General features: G+C 39.9%; 2 protein-coding genes across 3 annotated transcripts in view; one reads left to right on the forward strand and one right to left on the reverse strand.

Annotated features, from left to right (window-relative positions):
* The first annotated feature begins 2,898 nt into the window (after positions 1-2,898).
* LOC141108977 (olfactory receptor 6C4-like) lies at positions 2,899-3,914 on the forward strand. The gene has a single exon (XM_073600933.1). It carries the CDS (start codon positions 2,961-2,963, stop codon positions 3,912-3,914), a length of 954 nt encoding a protein of 317 aa, XP_073457034.1. The 5' UTR covers positions 2,899-2,960.
* P2RY10 (P2Y receptor family member 10) overlaps positions 2,902-17,091 on the reverse strand; it is a 31,930-nt gene continuing 17,740 nt past the window's right edge. The window contains exons 3-4 of one of the 2 annotated variants that reach the window (XM_073599106.1): positions 6,274-6,347; positions 2,902-5,624 (exon numbers count right to left, since the gene is read on the reverse strand). In XM_073599106.1, coding sequence (XP_073455207.1) covers positions 4,629-5,624; positions 6,274-6,294 — 1,017 coding nt within the window. In that variant the 5' untranslated portion in view covers positions 6,295-6,347 and the 3' untranslated portion in view covers positions 2,902-4,628. The remainder of the gene's footprint in view (positions 5,625-6,273; positions 6,348-17,091) is intronic. The other variant, XM_073599107.1, reaches the window with a different exon arrangement.

Here is a 17,091-nt window from a genome sequence, read left to right on the forward strand (position 1 = left end):
TGCTGTTTATCTAGCCTTCAGTAAAAGAGATACCTTCAAAACTCTCATATATGCAGAAGTGGGAATCAGAAATAAACATCCAGTTTTCCATCAGATTGGTCCTCCCTGTGGATAAAATGTAAGTGCACTAAATCTCTGACAATAAGGGAGACAGCTGTGAAACTTTTCACCATGTGGTATTACATACCCTCTCATCAAAATACAATCTTTTCAGATGCCTCCTCTAATTGTTTTAGAGGGTGCTCCCTTCCTGGGACCTTCCTACACATTTTTTGGATTTGTGATAGGCGCTCCCTTACATGGAAAGAAGTGTTTACTTTTATTAATAAATTGGCTGGTAAAGACATCAAATTAACGTATCTTACTTGTCTACTTTTCCAAAACATTCCTGATATTCACCCCTACCTTATACAATTGATTCATACAATACGTGTGGCTACACATTGGATGATAGCTCTCAATTGGAAGGAATTGGTTGTACCATTTCCACAAATATTATTAAGAATCAAAGAAATTAAAATTATGTAAAATATCCATCATTCTATCAATACTACCAAAAGATTCTTTGATCTAAAATGGGATCTGTGGTTTATCTATAAAACATTAACCGATGCATAGAAAGTATATAGCCTGGAGCTGAGTGAAACTGGGAGGAGGGTCAGCATTATTGGTGCCTGCAGAAGAGGCAGAGTATTAGTGGTAGTATTAGGCAGTGCTGATTAATTAATTATGGAAAATTGTGGGTTGGGCCCATCTGAGGTATGGGTGTCCCTTCCTAATAATACGGTGGTAACATCAGGGTATTAAGTAGGTTGTATCTGGTAGTACGTAAGTGGTTAATTGTCCCTGAGCTGATGTAGTTGCGGCTGGGGGCCTTTGATTGGGTGGCAGATACAACCGGTTAATCGTGAGTATATAGGCCTTCAAAGACCTTAGACCGGACATAAGCCGAGGCTGATTTATTTGTTAAACTTTTCTTGTGAATGTTGTATTTGATGGTTTGTAATAAAAAGGCTGCTATGGCCATTCGACTTCAAATAAAATGTGTCTTCTGGTCATTTTGGAAGGGGTGATGTGTCAAATGTTTAATGTTTTATAGATAATCGGAGCCTCTGCATTCTGCAGGCCCCTCAGTCATGCAAAAATGTACTCTTTATTGACGTACCTATATATATATATGTTTTCTTCTTTTTTCTCTTAACATTAGTTATTGTGAAGTAACACCAGTTTAGAAAATGTGTTAATGCAATGTACGCATACAAATATACACATTCATACTTATTTTAGCCATATACATCTTCATTGCTTAATACTGTTGCTTCAATTGTTTCATGCAAGACAACCTTTTTTCAATAAAGATTTTTGTAAATAAAAAAGGGTTACCTTCAAACTGCAATGATTATATTGCACTATGGTAAAACTTTGGTTTGAGAGTAACTTGGTTTGAGAGTGTTTTGCAAGACAAGCTACATTTTTTAATAAATTGTGACTTACTTAATTAATTAATTATAAATTGTGACTTAATTATGATATACAAGCAATGTCTTGATATACGAATAGCGTCATTTCACAACTGAGTATACAAGAGAAGAGAGGCGCCTGTAAACGTAGCATAATGTTTACATTTAATGAAGGCCCAACATTTAGCAACTCACATGGTTGATGATTAAAACAGACTCTAAGTATGCTGGCATTCCTGGGTAAAGCTGTCCACATAGACCATCCTCCATGAGCGCATCAAGCCTGGCTTTCAGATCGCTCTACTGCAGGGTAGTCTTCCCGGTCATGATTGTAGACTGACAGCGGTGAAAGGCGGCGTTGCGGAGGATGGTCTATGAGGACAGCTTTACCCGGGATGCCTGCATACTTAGATGTACCTCTTTTAATCATCAACTATGTGAGTTGCTAAATGTTGTACCTTTATTAAATGTAACCATATTACTACACTTAGAGGCGCCTCTCTTCTCTTTTATAATCTGTAGCTCCTGCTGGATTTTGCTTCTAATCCCCTTGTGGAGGCTGACATTTGAGGATGGACGTTTTATGGTTACACAACCTGGTCACATTGCTATAATCTTTTTATATGGACTATAAACTGATGGATTTATGAATAAATGGTTGTGGAACGAATCATCTGAGTTTCCATTATTTCTTATGGGGAAATTCGCTTTGATATACAAGTGCTTTGGATTACAAGCATGTTTCCAGAACAAATTATGCTTGCAATCCAAGGTTTTACTGTAGTTGCATTTTGCCCTAGTTGAACTAAAAACATAGGCTTAAAGCGGTGTTCCACCTACAAATTAAAAAAAAAAAAAAAAAAAAAAATCAGCAGCTACAAACACTGTAGCTGCTGACCTTTAATAAGGACACTTACCTGTCCAGGGAGCCCGCCATGTCGCCCCCCAAAGCCGATCCGTCCATCAGATCGGGTGCAGGCGCCGCCATTCTAACTAAGGGAAACTGGCAGTGGAGCCTTGTGGCTTCGCTGCCCGTTTCCTACTGCGCATGCACTTTGTGAATGGCCAGCTGTCTTCTGGGACAAACACATGTCCCAGAAGACAGCGGGGGGTGACTCGCAGCACAGAAAGGATATGACGTCCTGCGCCGCGGACCAGATGGATCAAAAGTACACTTTGTACTTCATTTTTTTTTTTTTATATCCAAAAACGAGGGGTGGAGAGGTGGTCTTTCAATTAAGACCACCTCTCAAATGTGGGTGGAGCTCTGCTTTAAGTTCAGAAAAATCCTTCTATGTGATGTTACTAGAAGTTATTTTCTAAAGAAAGAATGGTCAGTCATAAGATGAAGTGGAAGGCTCAGAAAAGTTGGAGATCCAGCCTTTAATTAATCTCTTACCAACTTTCATGGGATAAATATTACTATGAGTACTTCTAAACATTAAACATGATGGTCTTTTATTATCTTTGATAACTTTTCTTACAGGTACAACATTGGCAATGCAATTGAAGAATACAACTTTCATTACAGAATTCCAGCTTTCAGGTTTTTCATTGTTAACTGAAGTAGGATTGTGTTTCTTTGTCATGGTGTCCATTGTTTACCTTGTGACAATCACAGCTAATATCTTCATCATCTTTGTCATTGTTAGTGAACGACATCTTCACAAGCCCATGTACTTCTTTATTGGTGGACTTTCATTTATAGAGATCTGGTACCCTACTGTCACAGTTCCTACACTGTTTTGGGCCTTGCTAATGAGAAAAAAACACATTTCTCTTGCTGGTTGCATGTCTCAGTTCTATTTTCACTTTTCATTAGGTACGACAGAGAGTTTCCTTCTGACAATAATGTCCTATGATCGATATGTAGCCATCTGCAATCCTTTACATTATTTTGTGATCATGAGTCCAAGGACTTGTAAGAAGCTATTTATTAGTTGCTGGGCTGGAGGGTTCATTGTTATTGTTGTTCTATGTTTACAGGTCTCAAATCTTTCATATTGTGATGGGAATGAGCTTGACCACTATTACTGTGACTTTGCAGCCCTAATCAAATTATCGTGCAGTAAAACTTCTAGCGTAGAAATGTTATTTTTCATATCTGCTTGTTTTGTAATTTTGGGCTGTTTTCTGCTAATTGTTATGTCTTACATTCAGATCATCCGTACGACACTATCATTTTCTACATCAACTGGTAGACGTAGGGCATTTTCAACATGTGCTTCTCATCTAATTGTGGTTTGTCTGTTTTATGTCACCAATATTCTCATGTTTGTACGACCTACTGCTGCTGATACTTTACACTTGAACAAATCTGTTTCTATCATTCCCTCTGTAGTGACCCCTTTGCTGAATCCCATTATTTACACCTTGAGAAATCAAGAAGTGAAAAAAGCTGTAAAGAAAGCAGTTCAAAAATTGAATTTTTTAAAACACCCTTTGGGGTCTTAAAGAATGGATTAATTATAGGTGACTTAAAGCGTTTGTTACCCTAACACTTCATATTCCTGATATGTGTCTGCTGTACCATGTACTTGTATGAAAAAGTATCATGTTCTCTTTGTTTTGCTTCCTTTGTGTGAAATCCCTGGTGTTCCTGCCAGTCCCTCTGCTTTCCTATTAAAAACTGACCACACTAAGCAGGGGAATACACCGTGGTTAATTCTATAACTATGCTAGGAACTCAGCCTGCTCTCCTCCATTGATCAGACTTGTCCTGAAAAGCCCCCCCCTGCAAAGCCATTCACTGGGAAGCTCAGTGTGCTGCTGCTTCTCCTCTCCCCAGCTATTTTGCAGCTGAGAACAGAGGGAAGGTGATCACCTATAAAAAAAAGAGCTAAAAAGGTATGTATAAAGGTTTTTTATACCTATACCCAAAATGTTTTGCCTTTCATTTATATTTCAAACTGAATGGGTTGTTTTACAAGGTGATTTATGTCCATTTCATGTCCATTTTTGACTATGTTTGTGGTGCATTGGCAGCACATTCAAATTGAATAGGCTGTCTTAACGCAATGTGCAATAGTCTGCAACACAAGCGTTAAAGGTTGAATGGGCCTTTAAAGACTTGGAAGCATCTTGAGAAATAATAAAACAATACAATCAAGGACATCCTTGAAGTAAAAGTTACAATAAATAAAAAGTATTAACCCCATATCGGCAGCGTCAGAAAGAAGAACCACTCGTGGAACGGACACGGATCATGGAGGACCCACGTCTAGCCATCTCACTCTGGAATTCTGATGCTGTAAAGTAATACATGATTGGGTTCAGGCAACAATTGATACTTGCTAGGCTAATAGAAATGGGATGAAAAGTCAGGATGATTTTTTGCGCTGTGCAGTTTTGGATAGCATTTGAACTGACCATTACATAGAAGAAGAAACTGATGTGGTATGGTGCAAAACAAATAAAAAACACACAAGCACATGTTATTACCAGTCGAAGAGCTTTGCTCTTTTCTTTCTTGTTCACACACTGTAGGGAATTCAGTTTTAGTTGTGTCCTTGTTTTTAGAGAGCTGTAAGTAATGACAGTCATAGGAATTATAAATCCTAAGAGTTCTGCAAAAATCAGCATGCCAGACATGGTGACCATGTTAATTTGATTATTACCTAGGTCAGCAAAACAACTGGTGGTTGAGTTATTTCCTCCAGAGCTTCTGTAGATAGGAAATGCCAGGCATGCAGTACCAACCACTATCCATACGCATATGCTGATTCCAACATCGTACCTTCTTTTCCAGTCTTTGGCTTTGAAAGGATTTGCGGTGAAGACATACCTCTGGACGCTGATAAGTGTTAAAAAGATGATACTTGCGTACATGTTCAGGTATTTAAGATAAAAGCACAACAAGCAGGCAAATTGTTTAAATGGCCATGAGTGATTTATGTAGTAATAAATCCGTAGAGGCAACGACAAGACATGGGCAAGGTCAGCAGTTGCCAAATTGATCATAAAGATAATGGCCTTGTTCCTCTTCTTGATAAAGCTTCGGAGAACCCATAGAGCAACACTATTAGCGAGCAGGCCAGGTATGAAGATGGCTATATAAGTGACAGCATATAGGGTATGCTGGAAATCTGGGGGCCTGCGGCAGTTTGAAAAGTTTCCACTGGGCATTTTCTTTTCTTGTTCCAGATCTTCTGATATCCCAATGTTCTGTGTGAATGAACAAGATTAATCTGTTAGGTTCAGTATCAACAGCTGTGGTTTTTACTTATAAAGTCTGATTTTAAAAATAACATATATTCAAAGATCTTCTGTCTTATTGGAAGTCTATAGTAAGAATTACTGTGGTTAAAGTGATTGTAAAGTCTCATTTTTTTTTTTTAGTTAAACATAACAAGCATGTTATACTTACCTGCCCTGTGCAGTGGTTTTGCACAGAGCAGCCCAGATCCTCCTCTTATCGGGTCCCTCTTTGGTGCTTCTAGGCCCCTCCCTCCTGTTGAGTGCCCCCACAGCAAGCAGCTTGCTATGGGGGCACCTGAGCCGAGCCACGCTCCCTGTGTCCATTCAGACAAGGAGCCGTGGCCTGACCCGCCCCCTTTCGCTCCTCATTGGCTGACTGACTTTGATTGACAGCAGCGGGAGCCAATGACACCGTGCTGCTGTCTTAGCCAATCAAGGGAGTCCCAGGCAGCCAAGACACTTCTGCAACATCGCTGGATCTAGATGGGCTCAGGTAAGTATTAGGGGGGCTGCTGCACACAGAAGGCTTTTTATCTTAATGCATTGAATGCATTAAGATAAAAAAAAACTTTCTGCCCTTACAACTCCTTTAAGCAGTACCTTAAAAAAAATCTACCTTTTGCCTTGAATCCCTCATGAAATGTTGTGGTGCACATCCTGGCTGGCATGTGACATTAAATGGAGGATATTCTAGAATCAAAAAACAGAGAGGAAAATTGGGAGTGCTTTAAGAAAATCCTAAATAATGGCATTAGCAAGTGTATTCCAATGGGCAAACAAATATAAAAGAACTAAGGTTAAACCTGGGTGGCTAAATTTCAGCATAAAAAGGTATAATATAAAGATTTTTTAGGAGAAGGTCAAAACCATCAACGGTCCCTTCCCAGGAACAACTACAGAGGAAAAAGAGGACACGAGGAAAGAGAGGCCTTAGAGGGGGGAGGAGGATCAGGGCCAAAGAGAAGAAGACAATAAATGTTAGTGGGGTTTTTAATTTAAGTACTGTTCAACTCTCCGTGGGTGAACAAAGAGTTTTAAGTCAGGGCCTAAAATTTGCCCCCCCCCACAGATTGAACAAATTTGAAACGTTCATTGATGTTCACAAGTTCATAAGAAAACTGAACATCAAGAGACATTTCGCTTTGAATCCGATTAACAACCAGGGTTCATCTTTTGTTAATAGACCTTCCATCGTTATGAATAGAACAACTGACCCACTGTCCAGCTCACTTAATCAGATGAATGAGACTCCTATTAGACACACCAACTTATCAAATGCTTCACTATTCAACCCCCCAGGTCCCATTGCTCCCTCTATACAGGTTTTTAAAGAAATGGTAATTAAGGATTTGTTAGCATTCAATTGCCCCCCTAACCAACAAGGGGATTTTCAACACCATCTATCTAAAATCTGTGAAAGAAATGACATCGTCATACGTCCAGCGGACAAAGGGGGAGGTGTTGTCATTCTCAATAAAGTTCAGTATTTAGAGGAAATGAATAGGCTCCTCTCTGATCGAGCCACGTACTTGCCTTTGGCCGCTAACCCTACTACTAAATTCAAAAGGGAACTCCAGACCCTGATAGATGGAGGTTTTGAAAGGGGTATTCTAAATAAAAAAGAAAGGGCATACCTGGTTCCCTCAGCTCCAAGGATTCCAGTCATGTATTTTCTACCTAAAATACATAAAAACCTTTCCAATCCTCCCGGCCGCCCGATCATCAGCGGCATTGATTCGGTTACGGCCAGGATAGGAAGATACGTGGACAATTTTTTGCAACCTCTAGTGACAGCTACCCCGGCATATTTGAGAGACACTACTCAGGTTATTAACCTTTTGGAAAACCTAGAATGGAAGGAGAGCTACATCCTGGCTACGGCGGATGTAGCTTCTCTGTATACCAATATCTCACACAAACATGGATTAGAAGCTGTCAGTTATTACCTTAACCAAGAATCTTCTCTGCCTCAGTCTCAAAAACTTTTCATTTTGTCCCTTTTGAAATTTGCGGCAGGTCACAATTATTTTTGGTTTGGTGGTGTTTTTTATTTGCAGATTTGTGGTGTGGCCATGGGCGCCAAATTTGCGCCCAGCCTGGCCAATTTATTTATGGCCAGGTGGGAGAGTGAGGTTATTGACAGGAATCCCCCGGCACAACTGCGTTTATGGAAAAGGTACATAGACGATGTCTTGCTGGTGTGGGATGGTGATCAGCCCTCACTTGAAGAATTCTTTACATCATTAAATCAGAATGATAGAGGTATTTCACTCCAGTTTGAAATTAGTGATATAGGAATCCATTTCCTTGACCTTAACATCTTGATCAGGAACGGTCGCCTTGTCACTAATACTTATTTCAAAACGACGGATAGAAACGCCTATATTCCGCTTTCTAGCTGCCATCATCCAGCTTGGTTGAGAGCTGTCCCTCGGGGACAATTCCAGCGGATTAGGCGTAATTGCACTGAGGTTATGGATTATTACCAACAAGCTCAGGTGCTTAAACAACGATTTTTGGAAAAGGGTTATTCTAAGGGCGAAGTTGAGGCCACCATTTCTCAGGTTGCCAGCATGGATAGGGCACTCATGTTGCACAGGGACGTCGGCCATGGCCCCGTAGATGATAATAGGTTTGGTTGGGCTATGATTACAGGTTATTCCAACCAACATTTTTCTGTTAAAAGAATTTTTCAAAAACATTGGAATATACTCAGGAATGACAAGGTTCTAGGACCTGTCATTCCAGATAAACCTGTAGTGATATATAGGGGTGCGCCCTCTTTGCGACACTGTATCGCTAGAAATGTGATAGATCCCCCGAGGACTATCTCCTTTTTCCACACTATGAAGGGTTTCTATCCCTGTCATAAGTGTAACACCTGTCAGATAAATTCCTTTACTGGTAGAAAACGTGAGACTTTTCTATCCTCTGTCACGAATAGGATATATGATATCCAATCTTTTATTACATGCACCACCAAATTCGTTGTCTATCTTATTCAGTGCCCATGCTCTAAGCAGTACATTGGTCGAACCAAACGTGAGTTACATGTGCGACTATCGGAGCATATTGCCAACATTAAACGGGGTTACCCAAAACACAACCTATCTAGGCATTATGCCAAATATCATGATAAGAAACCGGATGGGACCCTTTTTATGGCAATTGATAAATTAAATCCACACTGGAGAGGGACTAACAAGGTCAGATCATTATCTAGGCTTGAGACCAGGTGGATCTTCCATATGAGATCTTTTGTACCACATGGGTTAAACGTTGACTGGGACATTAATTGTTTTTTAAACAACTCTTGATTATTTTAAATAAAAACATTGTCTTTACTGTTTCATTTCTATGAGAATAATTTCTCATATTGTCAATGCGGCCTCTTTTATATATCTAGTATTTGATGTATTGAGGTTTTGGATTATAGTATGTATTGCAATTTATATGTTTTTTAATGTTTCATCTAGCCTCCTGTCTGCTGCACCCCTTCTGAGTTTGTTACTGCCATTTGAGAATTCATTTTCTCTTTTTAATTTGTTTTTCCTCTGTTATTCTTTTTGGCCACAAGATGGCGTTTTTCTTTCGTTTTTCGTTTTTCCTTAAGTGTTTCCTCCGCTTCCCTAATCACTATTGGCCGGCATGTAACACGGCCTAGCCGTTTCCTAATGCCAAAATTACCTTACCAGTAGTTAAGATGGCGCCCATAGTGTATTTAATGCCCACACGCGGTGACGCTCGAGCTTGGCCAATCCCCAGACGACGTCCGCTAGTGACGAAACGCGTAGGGAGGAGCCTATGACGTCACCACGTCCGTACTCTGTGTAGGGCTTACACGAACCAGGAAGGCGGAGGCAGCAGACGGAGGTGCAGATTGTCAGCTGTACGCGATATGCTGTTTTTACCACGAGATTTTGTAAGTGCAATTCTTTTAATAAAACGACTGTGCAGACTATATTATGCGATGGTTTTCCTTTCTCTCCTTGAATCCTGAGATACCATCTGTCGCCCTTCGGGAATATTGAGCTGAGGTTGTGGGGAGCCCCGAAATTCCCTGTGCTGTTTTTGACCGCTGTAATGGCGGTCAACGGGATCTGGTGAGCATATTTGATATTTCACCTCGGGTGTGAGGAACTACGGAAGATTCTCTCCACTGCACCCCCATCTCTGCTATGGCCCCTTTTTGCACTCTTTCTTGATTTATCACGGACTCTTTGTTTGCCTTGGATTCTATCTGTCTATCCCATTAGTTTTGGGACATTGTATCATGTAATTTTCTATTTGCACTAATATTTTGATTATTGTATCATATTCACTATATTTGTTCTTAGCGCCGCATCTTTTTTGTATTATTATAAAGAAAAAACTGTCCTTTAAAAGGAATGCAATAAGAAATGTAAGAGCGTCATCAGGGCAGCGAAAAGAGACGAGAGATGCATAGTGGAGGAGAGTAAAAAGAATCCCAACATTTTAAAAAATATAATAATAGTAAAAAGGCAAAGTCAGAGCATATTGGCCTATTAAAGGATAATCAGGGGTAGATTGGTACTAGTGACCAGGATAAAGCAACTGTGGTAAATACATCCTTCTCCTCAGTTTTACTAAGGAAGAAGAGAGGTATAATAGACAAGATAGTGGGTTCCATTCATAGAACTAGATCACCTGGGGGATGTTAGGTGTTCGGAGACATTCTCCCTAAATATCGCATACGATCCTGCAACTGTCAATTCACAATGCCATTTTGCATTATTAACTGCAAAATGCTCAAAGCTGTCAGTAAATACAGCAAGGAAAGGGGTTAAAGTCAATGCACAGAAGGAAATAAATAATTAAATGCATGCAGTAATTAAGTAGTAGTTTAGGCATGCGGTATCCACTGAGTCTGGCTACATCCATTTTAACTGTTGGCAGCTGAAGCTGCTGCCTGTTCACTTCCTGGATTTACCCAGACACACAAAAGCACACCTCCAGCTCTACAGCTCTTGTTTGCCCTCTTATGACTCATTCCCCCTACCTTTCTGGCAAACTCTCACGAGAGTGAGAGAGAGAGCTGCGCACAATGGCATAAGCCTAGGCTTTTTACAAGACAAGAAACAGGAAGTGGGCTGTATAAGGTATTTACTGTCAGAAAAAAAATGTTGTACTATCCAAAGTTAAAACAACAAGGGCAGAAGATTTAATAGATGGAAAGTTGAAAAAAATGACTGAAGTTCCACTTTAAAGTATAACTAAAAGAAAAACTTTTATTTTGTTTTGGATAGAGTGGAGGTGGATTAGAACACCTGTCAGGTTTTTATTGCTGTCTGTGCCCCCATTAGGGAGATTCACCCTCTCTATATTTGTCATGTTTACCATTATCATTGAAAATAAAAGTAAAATAAAATCCCAAATGTTGGGGTGTCCCGAGAAAAGTAATAGAGGGGGAATCTTCCAAAGGGACACAGATGGCAAAAAAAAAAAAAAAAAAAAAACAGAGAGGTTATAACCCCCTCCAAAATTTAAAAAAAAAATGTTGTGACTATAGTTCTAGACTGTGCAATTTGCAAGTTGCTCCAGAGCTTAGTACATGAGGTAAAGCTTCGCTTTAGAAAGAATATCCAATCACATGCAAGGAAAAAAAAAAAAAGCAATTTTGCTTGCACATGATTGGATGATGGAAGTCAGCAGAGACCCCCCTCATTTACTAAGCTCTGGAGTAACTGCACTTGCAAAGTCCTCAGTCTATGTGCTTTTAGTAAATCCGCCCCATTACATTCAGTAACTCCACCCCATTAGATGTAGTGAAGTATATTTTTTTTCTCTGGTCATTTTGTCAGCTTTTTTGAGACTTTTTGTGTATATACAAATATATGTACCATTTACTGCAAACCTCCCAATTACTCCAAACATAATACAATGTACATACATATCACAATGGTCTAATCCTTTGCTAGAACATACGTATGCCATACGTGTCATATGTAGTTGGGATACTTTACTTATTCACAATTATTTGTAGAGACATGTTTAGCTCAAATATTCCCAAGACAGAATGGGATTAGAAATAGACAAGTATTCTTACAAAGGTGTGGAGCTTGAGCTGTTAGGAGAGGGGTGTCATACCAGAGTGACACTTTCAAGAAAATCAGAAAATGACAACAAGAAAAAAAACATACCTGCCCAAAGATATAGCGATGACTTTTCCAAATATCACAGCAAAAATAACTTTAAAGCCAGGTTTCTCAACCAGGGTTCCATGGAAAACTAAGGTTCCTCCAGAGATTACCAGGGGAAAATAGTATCAAAAATTACACACACACACATATATATATATATATATATATATATATATATATATATATATATATATATATATATATATATATATATATATATATATATATATATATATATATATATAAATACCCTTCTTCCACCAATAAAAAAGACAACATTGCACTTTTTATTGGTGGAAGAAGGGTATTTATATATGTGTGTATTTGTTGATACTATTTTCATTCACTATTTGACATTTTTAAAGATCTTTTGTTTTTACTTAACTGGTTCCCGACCGGCTCCTGTACATTTACGTTGGCAGAATGGCATGGCTGCGCGAAGTAACGTTACTTTGAATTTGCTGCCCTGTGCACCTGCCGCAAGCTCCGTGAGTCGGGTCGCCGGTCCCGCGGACGCGATCGCCTCATGGAGAGGACGAACGGGGAGATGCTGATGTAAACAGCATCTCCCCGTTCTGCCTAGTGACAGTGTCACTCGATCTCTGCTCCCTGTCATCGGAGCAGAGATCAGTGACGTCACATACACAGCCCATCCCCCCTAGAATTAGTAATCACTCCCAGTACTGATTTAACACCTCCCCGCCCCTAGTGGTTAACCCCTTCACTGCCAGTGTCATTTATACAGGAATCAATGCATTTTTATAGCACTGATTGCTGTATAAATGACAATGGTCCCAAAAATGTGTAAAAAATGTCCGACATGTCCGCCATAACGTCGCAGTCACAATAAAAATCGCTGATCGCCGCCATTACTAGTAAAAAAAAAAAATTATTAATAAAAATGCCATAAAACTATCCCCTATTTTGTAAACGTTATAACTTTTGCGCAAACAAATCAATAAACGCTTATTGCGATTTTTTTTTTACCAAAAAAATGTAGAAGAATACGCATCGGCCTAAACTGAGGAAAAAAAATGTTTTTTTTTTATATATTTTTTTGGGATATTTATTATAGCAAAATGTAAAAAATAATGCTGCTGTCAATCAAATCAATGACGCGGCGTGTCGGGGGCGGGGCCGAATGTATCACAAGGGAGCGCACCCGCAAGCTAACCCCCTTGGGAGAGCGCTTCCCAGAGGGGGGGTTAGCTCTTGCGGGGAGGAGCCGAGACAGCCGTTGAGGGACCCCAGAAGATGAGGATCAGGGCCACTCTGTGCAAAACGAACTGCACAGTGGAGGGAAGTATGACATGTTTGTTATTTTTTTTTTAAAAGAGAACCTATACAACCCCTTCAATTGAACTTAGTTTTTGATACACCACGTGTGTCCTGTGAAAGCAGCTTACCTTTGACTCACCTTTTTTATTTTGTATTAATACATATGCTGCAGGGACCGCACTGACTAAGACCCCTTTCACACTGGGGCCGCCTAAGCTCTAAAGTGCCGCTTATTTTAGCTGTTTAAGCAGTGCTTTTCAGCCGCTAGTGGGGTGCTTTTAACCACTCAAAGAAGGGGTGTTTATAAACACCCGTGTTGCGCCGCTTCCAAATCGCTACCAATTCAATGGGCAGGGCATTTTGGGAGCGCTGTATAAAGTGCTCCCAAACCACCCCAAAGATGCTGCTTGCAGTACTTTTCCTAACGTTCTGCACGCGCCCCTCCCAGTGTAAAAAATCAAATTGAAATGAATCGGAGGCAGTTTGCAGGCGCTTTACCGGTGGTATTGCTAGCGCTTAAAAATGCCTGAAAACTGCCTCAGTGTGAAAAGGGTCTTAGTGAGTTGGCATATTTCTACGGTTTAGACCATTTTACCTCTTTATTAGCAATAAAAACTGACAGGGGTTCTAATTCTTCTCCACTGTATCATTCCCACTTGATATTGCATGAGATAAAATATTGCATGATTTCATGAGATAACATTGCAATTTTAGAAGAAATACCGCTTGCGAGATTGTATCGTTTTTTTTTTTTTTTTGTGAATTGCAAAACATTTTTTTAAAAACGCTATGAGCTATATTACCTCACATTTCAACGAGGAAGATATAGTTTTTTGAATGGAGCCAACACAGAATGTACCCTTGTGGCTAAAAGAAGCTAGTGTTCTAAAAAGACTCAAAAAACTTAATGCAAACAAATCACCAGGACAAGATGGCTTACACCCAAGAGTCCTCAAAGAACTTAGCAAGGTCATTGCTAGACCGTTATTCCGAACCTTTAAGGATAGTTTACTAACAGTAACAGCCGATTGGCGGAAAGCTAACATATTTCCAATACACAAAACGGGCCACGATATATTACTGGAAACTACAGGCCAGTCAGCCTAACATCAATAGTTTGTAAACTATTAAAGGGGATAATAAGGGATTATGTCCAATAATTTGCGGATAAAAATAGTATCATTAGTAGTAATCAGTAGGGATAAGCCCGATGTTCAAGTCGAACATAAGTTCGACGCGAACATCAGGTGTTCGCCGAATAGCAAACAATTTGGAGTGTTTGCGGCAAATTCGAAAGCCGCGGAACACCCTTTAAAAGTCTATGGGAGAAATCAAAAGTGCTAATTTTAAAGGCTAATATGCATGGTATTGTCATAAAAAGTGTTTGAGGACCCAGGTCCTGCCCCAGGGGACATGTATCAATGCAAAAATAAGTTTTAAAAATGGCTGTTTTTTCGGGAGCAGTGATTTTAATAATGCTTAAAGTGGAACAATAAAAGTGAAATATTCCTTTAAATTTCGTACCTGGGGGTGTCTATAGTATGCCTGTAAAGTGGCACATGTTTCCCGTGTTTACATCAGTCCCTGCACAAAATGACATTTCTTATGGAAAAAATCAAGATTGTTTTAAACCTTGCTGCATGAGGTTCACGGATGAGGTTCAGGTTCAAAGCAAATCCTAAGGGTTTAAGATTTACAGTCCTGGCAAATTTATGTTCAGGTTTGCTAGGGAGAAATTTTTAAAAACATAATGCACTGCGTAGACTTTGAACTATGCCCAACAGACTTGGAAGGGACAATAAGAGAGCTTTCCGGTAAGCTAGCCCTGTCACTATCAATGGCAGTGGCACAGAGTTGCCACAGTGACAGTGAATTGGAAGCCTTTGTGGTGAAATCATAGGAAAATCTGATAAAATGCATGTGGAGAGATTGGGAAGAGTTGGTGCAATGGCATGCCCTTAGTAAATGAATGTATAACAGCGGTGTGACAGGTATAATAGTAATGTGTAGTTCAGTAATGTAATAGATGGATAACTAGCAACAAAATAGGAGGACCACCAAAGAGCGGATTCACATCAGTGACTTCTCTTTTTTATCATGTTTCATCCCCAATCATTTAGATTTTGAAGAAATAGTCTGCTATAACATTCTTGTCAAATTTGTTTATTATTTTTTAGACATAACAAAGATTGACAAATTGAGTACATACAAGGATGGTGGTACAATATTCAAATAGCATTAAAGCTAAACATATCGATTTATAAACAGGATGAGTACATAACAATGTAAAAATTTAACAAGTACAGCAATGAATAAACCAATAAAGTATTACATCAAAAGCATTAGAAAATTCCATCAGAAGGAAAAAAGTAAGCTAGTGACTATTGGTTCATTTTGCAAGAACAATAATACAGAGATCAATCGAATAGGTTTATATTAAAAACAGAAGAGATAATGTGTTTATAAGTACCACACAATATTAAAAGAAAGGTAGAAAACAAAAAATAGGAGTCCATAGAGAGAAGAGGGTATAAAAAACGGGGGGAGGGAATGGGGGGGGGGGGGGGTGTTACAAGTGGTGATGCGATCCCAAATGAATAGAAAGTATAGTCAAATAGAGTAAAAGTACCAAGGCTATAACAGTGTGTCATCAAAGTCTGGAGATAAACAATCAAAAAAACAAAAAGCAGCGCTCTATGAGTAGGAGCCAAAAAATATGTGAACCATGGACTAATTCAAAGTTAGTTTATTGCATTGTAGTCAATTAACCAGCAACTACAAAAGGCTGTTAGTGCTGGCACAGACTGCAGCAAATGGTAAAAAGCATGCAACTAAATAAATACATTGTATAAAAACAAAAGGTACCACAATGATTTCTGGTTGAGAAGGGGTTAACGTTTTCCATAAGGCTTGCCGGTCACATGTGGAGAGAAGTCATCCCAAACCGTGTGGGGAATGGTAATAGCTCGGTGGCAGAAAATGGAGTGATGGACTGCCTCTTGCCTCTGATGGGTGATCCGGTAATATGAGGATCCAGAGGGATGTAGCATGAGCAGGGAGACACTAGCTGGCTGCAGTGAATGCTGGAACTGACCGCAAGGATCAGACAATGCTATGCCAAGCTGTGTGGAGTGTAATGTGTCAGCCGCTGCTGGAGGATGGAGCCAGGGAAGCCGAGCATAGCCACTGGAGCAGGGCACGTGGGATGACGTCAACGCCACTCCGGAAACAGGAACCCTGTGTGTGGTGGTGGAACGTAAGCTAGGAGTTTCCATGGTGCTCCACAAAATATAAGCACAAATATTTGGGAGACCTAAACCTCCGCAGCATTGTGGGAGACAGAGAGTGGATTTAGAGGTTTGAGGTTTCGTTTTACCCCAGATAAAGGAGATAATTTTGCGCTGTATAAGCTGTAAAAAATGAGATGGAACTAGGATGGGCAAGACTCTAAAAAGATATAAAAACTTGGGCAATTTAGCCATCTTAATTACAGAAATACTACCGGTACCTCGAGCCAGAAAGGCAGAGGGAGATTAGGGAAGTATACAAGTGGCTGAGGAGCTGGTGTAGAAAGGAGGGATTTGGGTTCCTGGAGAACTGGGGCGACTTCTCAGTCGGTTACCAGCTCTATAGAAGGGATGGACTGCAGCTAAATGGGGAACGTGCAGATCTGCTGGGAGTGAAGATGGCTGAAAATTTTGAGTGGCTTTTACACTAGGCAATGGGGGGGGGGGTCTAGAGGTAGAGATAGTCAGAGCGGAACATATTCCAGAGGGTAGTATTGGGGGCATTAGTGGTAGGTTGACTAAAGCACCTAAACCCGAGGTAAGTATAGTAACAAGTCCTATTTGCAACCCCAGAGCACCAAGAAGGAGATAGTATGCTACCGGTCTAAATTATGTGGCATGTTCACCAATGCCAGGAGTCTGGCGGACAAGATGGGAGAACTAGAGCTACTGTTGTACGAGGAGGATTTCGATTTTGTAGGAATTACA

This window comes from Aquarana catesbeiana, linkage group LG09 (genome assembly GCF_042186555.1).
Source record: "Aquarana catesbeiana isolate 2022-GZ linkage group LG09, ASM4218655v1, whole genome shotgun sequence".
Taxonomy (NCBI): Eukaryota; Metazoa; Chordata; class Amphibia; order Anura; family Ranidae; genus Aquarana; species Aquarana catesbeiana.

Bases quoted from the DNA above. Each gene is read 5' to 3' on its own strand.
- LOC141108977 (XM_073600933.1), top strand. From the start codon at position 2,961: ATGCAATTGAAGAATACAACTTTCATTACAGAATTCCAGCTTTCAGGT.